This window comes from Mastomys coucha, unplaced genomic scaffold (assembly GCF_008632895.1).
Source record: "Mastomys coucha isolate ucsf_1 unplaced genomic scaffold, UCSF_Mcou_1 pScaffold7, whole genome shotgun sequence".
Classification (NCBI taxonomy): Eukaryota; Metazoa; Chordata; class Mammalia; order Rodentia; family Muridae; genus Mastomys; species Mastomys coucha.
In genome coordinates this window covers 75109265-75114721 of record NW_022196913.1, presented here as the reverse complement: position 1 = coordinate 75114721, position 5457 = coordinate 75109265, and the positions used below count along the sequence as shown (strand labels likewise).

Sequence of the window (5457 nt, the reverse complement as noted above, 5' to 3'; positions counted from 1 at the left end):
CAAAAGCAAAAACAAAAAACACTCTTCCTGCTTACACAGCAAGTAGTTCACCAGTCCCCACTACCATGTGTGTGGGAGTCCGGGGGAAGTGGACAGACAGACAGACAGGCAGACACAAGCTCTTACATATCCCAGGCTAGCATTGTACTCATTGTATGGTTGAGGATGACTTTGAACTGATTTTCCATCTTTCAGATTCTAGGCTTTCAAGGTCTGTGCTACCATGCCCAATTTATTCCACAGATTTTAAATGTTTTATTTAAAAGGTCCACATCCCATTGTCAGATGAAAATTGTTTTAAGGTCATGATACTTGATCAGAAATAAAAGCAACAATTATGGTAACTATCTGAGAAACTGAGAAACTATCACAAATAATGGATATTATTATTTAGTCCAAATTCTAGAATCTCAGAAAAATAGCTAGCTTTCATTGAAGAATTGGTCTTCAGGCTATGTGTAAGGGCCTTGTTTCATCTTGGTTGTTACAGCAGAGGAAGATAGTTGTTTGTAGGGATTAGAAACTGAAGAACGTGTGTCCACAGATATGTGTAGATTCCATGCTGCTGCATGATTACAGAGAGAAGCAGAGGTTTGGGAATGGAGATTGCAGATCCAGATGACAAAGACTATACGTAAACCAGACTGCATGCAGGCATGTGGGGAGGGCTTCAGGGTTATCACAAGGCAGAACCCTGAAATTGTTGTGCTTGGGAGAACAGAAGCCATATGGAACAAGTGGTTGTTAAAGGAGGCCATGCAAGAATCAGTGACCCTCTTTTAAAAATATTTTAACTATAGCATGTGTGTGCATGCATGTGTGGCACATGTGGAGGTCAGAAGACAACTTGCAACTATAGCATGTGTGTGCACACATGTGTGGCACATGTGGAAGTCAGAGGACAACTGGCACACCTCAGGTCTCTCCTACCAGGACTTGAGTCTTAAGGTTTGGTGGCAAGTCTCTTATCTTGATGAGTACCTGTGACTCTCTTTCCTGATGGGGAAGATGTCAAGGGTGGCTTATATCCTTGCTGTTTTTATGGCCACTGCTCCCAAAGCCTGTCTTTACCCCACACATTCTAGGCTGTTGTAGAAAGATGTAGCATTGGAGATGGAAGCATTCTGAGGTATCTGTGTCTCTAATTTGCACATGGAGAAACATCCCTAGATAGATTATGTCACCTCCCAGCAGTCCAGAACTAGGTGGAGGTCTACTTCACTGGGCTTTCTGACCTTTCATGCAATATCTTCCTAAAAACTCTTAAGGTTCTGCCACTTTCCAGAGTATACTTGGGGTGCACATGTGTGTGCATGTTTGCCATTCAAAGATGTTCAAATACTAAATTGTCAAAAAAAAAATGGCTGAATACAGGAATGTTGTTTTATGTGTTGGGGTGTAGCTGACATTTGCTACTTTGTGAGTTCTTCTTTTTCCCACTCCTTCCCCCTATCACCAGATAGGAGAGAAAGAAGGATAGAGGTGGAGGGGAGAAAGAGAGAGGGAGAGAGAGAGAGAGAGAGAGAGAGAGATCATTGTATCTAGTTTCTTGGAGCATGACTACTAACAAGCCACAACCGACCCCCTGAACGACAGCCGACCATCAACTCCACCTATCATGACTCTAGCATTTATGTACCCTCTGAAAAATTCCCAGAATTCCAAACATCACACATTCACAGAAACTCAGAAACTAGCTACAGCTGGCAAAATCACACCTCTGCTAGAGTACGGGACAAATCATAGCGAGCTGCTGAGGAAAGGCTGAAGCAGCCCCATATCTACATCTGGGATTAAAATGAAAACGTTCTTATATTACTTCTGTGTTTTTAAACAAACCAAAGTTCAAAAATTCTCACTACGTTGGAGTATTTCAATACCAGAGAGTCAGAATGTTGGTGGACAATTTGGAGTGGTTGCTTATGTGAGCCATTGGTACTGGTCATACTTCAATGATTTCTGCCGGACTTATGGAAGGGGTGTGTATGTGTATATGTGTGTGTGTGTGTGTGTGTGTGCGCGCATGCTCCGAGACGTGTGGAGGTCAAAGGACAACTTTGTGAAGCCAGTTCTCTACTTCCACCTTTATATGTGATCCAGCTCAGATGTTTATCCACTTGAGTTTATTCTCTGGCTCTGCCGTCCCTTTTAATGGGTGACTTCTGCCCACCTCTTGTGTGATGTAAAGGACATAGACTGACTTTGAGAGGTGATACACTAGCTGTTGTGACATAAAGCAGTGGGTGTCTTCTTTGTTTGATCCTGTGATTTAGTAGTTTGCTAAGTTAAAACAATAAAGACCAGATTATCAGTTTAGTTTCATTAAGTAGTTGAAGCTGTTGAGGAATTGAGAGTCTTGGGCTGAAGCTGGTCTCTAGCTGCTTCTCTGCCATGGGCTTTGCGAATAAAGTAGGGGTACTATTGTCAGTAGGGTCCCCTTAGGATTAGCAATAGAACCCCATTTCATTAAATAGGGTGCTATGCAGAACTGCTAAATCTATGATTTAGCACTTAATATTTCCAGTGAAGGGTTATTCCTAGGTTTATTTGGCCAAAAGTGACAGAGATTTGCTAGATAGAAGACGAGGAGACGTTAATTATTCATACTAAAGATGATAATCATTTGCTGCATATTGTGTTCCAGGTTTATAACCGAACATCACATGAACCAGTGGCTCGTGTTTGCTTTATTATTTTTTGCTGTTGCTGTAATTTTTTGTGACAGGATTTCAATGTAGCCCAGACTGGGCTTGAAGTCACGGCAGCCCTTCTGCGCCATCTTCCCAAGTGCTCGGGTTATAAACGCTACCCATGGCTCATGGTGGCCTTAAGTGAACACTTACAGGGTTGCCCGAGTGGCTCGGCAGGTCCGAGCACTTGCCACCAGTCCTGCCAAGCTCAACCCCAGGTCCTACATGGTGGAGAGGAGAACCAAATTTCACACGTTGCCCTCTGACCTCCACTTGAGAACCATAGCATGCATGTGCCTTCCCCTCCTCCCAGCACCCACCAGAGAAATATTTTTTAATTAAATGAGCACATATGAAATAGTGATCTAACAAGATAATGCCAGCGAGCTGGTTAAATGTGCTTAGTATTTTAACCGGAATCTTTGATATGGTAAATTAGTGTAAAACAGTGAGCTGGTTAAGTCATGCTATTATGTAATTTAAAGCTTAAGTTTACTGTCCAAGTCTTTAAGATCATTTTTATTATTGGTTCCTTATAAGAAAATTTTAACCTTTTGGAGAACATACAATAACAGACTGACCTGTTTGTTGTAGTGCTTGGAACGTCAGCAGAAACTGGCGTGAAATTGTGGCTCAGGATAAAAAGGCAAACAGGAGGAGGAAACTTTATATCATACAGCTGAAAGCAAATGCTCAGGTAATGTGGACAGTGCTTCTTAGAGTGGGTTTGTATCTAGTGATTCCATATCACTGAGCACTGAGTGCCGGTTTTTGTCTTTTAAGTTTCTATTTAGCAAACATTCCCTTGTAAGTGCTACTTTTTCTAAGCTATCCCCACATAGTAGTCCGCTGTTTGCATGGTGGCTGTTGACAAATTTAAATACCAATTACTTGAGAGAGCCTCTTCATAATTAGATACCCTGGTAGCGTTTTAACAGCACTTGGGAGGCAGAGGCAGGTGGATTTCTGAGTTCAAGGCCAGCCTGGTCTACAGAGTAAGTTCCAGGATAGCCAGGGCTATACAGAGAAACCCTGTCTCGAAAAACAAAACAAAACAAAACAAAAAACAAACAAAAATCCAGTCTTGTAAGTGCATATTGCTCAGGTTACAAGGATAGACATTTCTGTCATAACCCTTGCTGCTTGGATCCTGTGCTGAGGTGGTAGAGCTGGTGATGACACACAGGTGTGCTAAGAAACTCACGTCCTACTTGACATTTAAAAGATGGTGAGCAATACTTGGGGAACCCAAAGAAGACCCTGCTGAGCCTGGGGCAAGGTCAGCTAGGCAGGGAAACAGTGTGGCCTGCAGGGGGCGCTCTGGGAAGATTGAGGCGTGTCATAAGTTGTCATTTGACCTGATGAGGCGAGTCTTAGAGAAACTTAGAAGTTTTTCACAGACGCGCAGTTTTGTGTGAAATGACAGCAGCTATATTTGGTGATAGATTCAACTTAGGCATCAACACAACCGGGCATTTGCTGCGTTACTTTTTTCTAGTAAAAACAATTACTATAAGTACAATCCTATTTTATAAAGCAATTTTGTGTGTGTGCGCCCGCGTGCGCGTGTGTGTCTCCATACTGCTTGTGTGGACATGAGAGGATAGCTTGTGGCAGTCTGATTTCTTCTTTCACCGTGTGGGCTCTGGTGATTGAACTCAGATCTTCAGGCTTGGTGACAAGCACCTTTACCTACTGAGCCCTCTCACTGGCCCTAAATTTCTAATTTGACTAATAACTGAGATGGAACATGAAATAATCACATAAGACCATCTTAATATAATTTGTGGATTTCTCTCTTCACTGAGATACGTAGGACAAGTCTTACCGTGTTCCTGTGAGGCTTTTTCTCAGTGTGTGGTTGCTGGTGGCTGTCACTGTTCTAAGCCTGGACACCCAGGGATACTGAATCCATTAACATTGTAACTACTTCCTTCACAATTCCATGTGTGTGCATGTGCGTGTGTGTGTATGCATGTGAGCATGTGCGTTTTCTCCTTGCCACAGCACACACGGACATCAAATCACAAGAGTTGGTTCTTTTCTTCCCCCTTGTGGGTCCTGGGGAGGTCAGAAGACAGGAAAGTTCAGACTCGGGTTGCCTGGCTTGCTGGTGAGCACCTCACCTCACTGAGCCATCTCACTGGGCCCCATATAGAGTTTTTAAGAGGGTTGCCCTATATATGACGGACAAACTTTAAAACTAGTTTGAAACAGCCAAGTGTTGGTGGCATGCACTTAGGAGGCAGAGGCAGGAGGATCTCCATGTTTATAGTCAGTTTGTTCTACAGAGTGAGACCTAGGTCAGCCAAGACTACACAATGAGACCTGTCTCAAACAAAGCAAAACAAAACTTTCAAACCAGTACCTATTAATATTTAAATTGTAAACTTTATTACTCCATAATAAAGTTTTTCTGCTTAACTTCTCTAAGCAAGAATCCTGGTTATAAATTCAATTCCCAACAACCACATGAAGGCTCACAACCATCTGTACAGCTATAGTGTATTCATATATATAAAATAACTAAATAAATCTTTAAAAAAATTAAAAGAACAACCCTGGTTGTGTTGGCAACCCACCTGGTAATTCCAGATAAAATGGTCTATCCTCATATCCTTACTATCATTTAAAAAAAGAAAACTAGCTAGCTGGTGACTTTAATCCCAGCACTTGGGAGGCAGAGGAAGGCAGATCTCTGAAAGTTCAAGGCCAGCCTGGTCTACAGAGCAAGTTCCAAGACAGCCAGAGCTGTTATACAGAGAAA

General features: G+C 42.4%; 1 protein-coding gene across 4 annotated transcripts in view; it reads left to right on the top strand.

Moving 5' to 3' along the window:
- Positions 1 to 5457, top strand: part of Fbxo43 (F-box protein 43) — a 16255-nt gene that overhangs the window by 4291 nt on the left and 6507 nt on the right. For all 4 annotated transcript variants that reach the window (XM_031358447.1, XM_031358448.1, XM_031358450.1 and 1 more), the window contains exon 3: positions 3285 to 3387. In XM_031358447.1, the coding sequence (XP_031214307.1) occupies positions 3285 to 3387 (103 nt within the window). The remainder of the gene's footprint in view (positions 1 to 3284; positions 3388 to 5457) is intronic.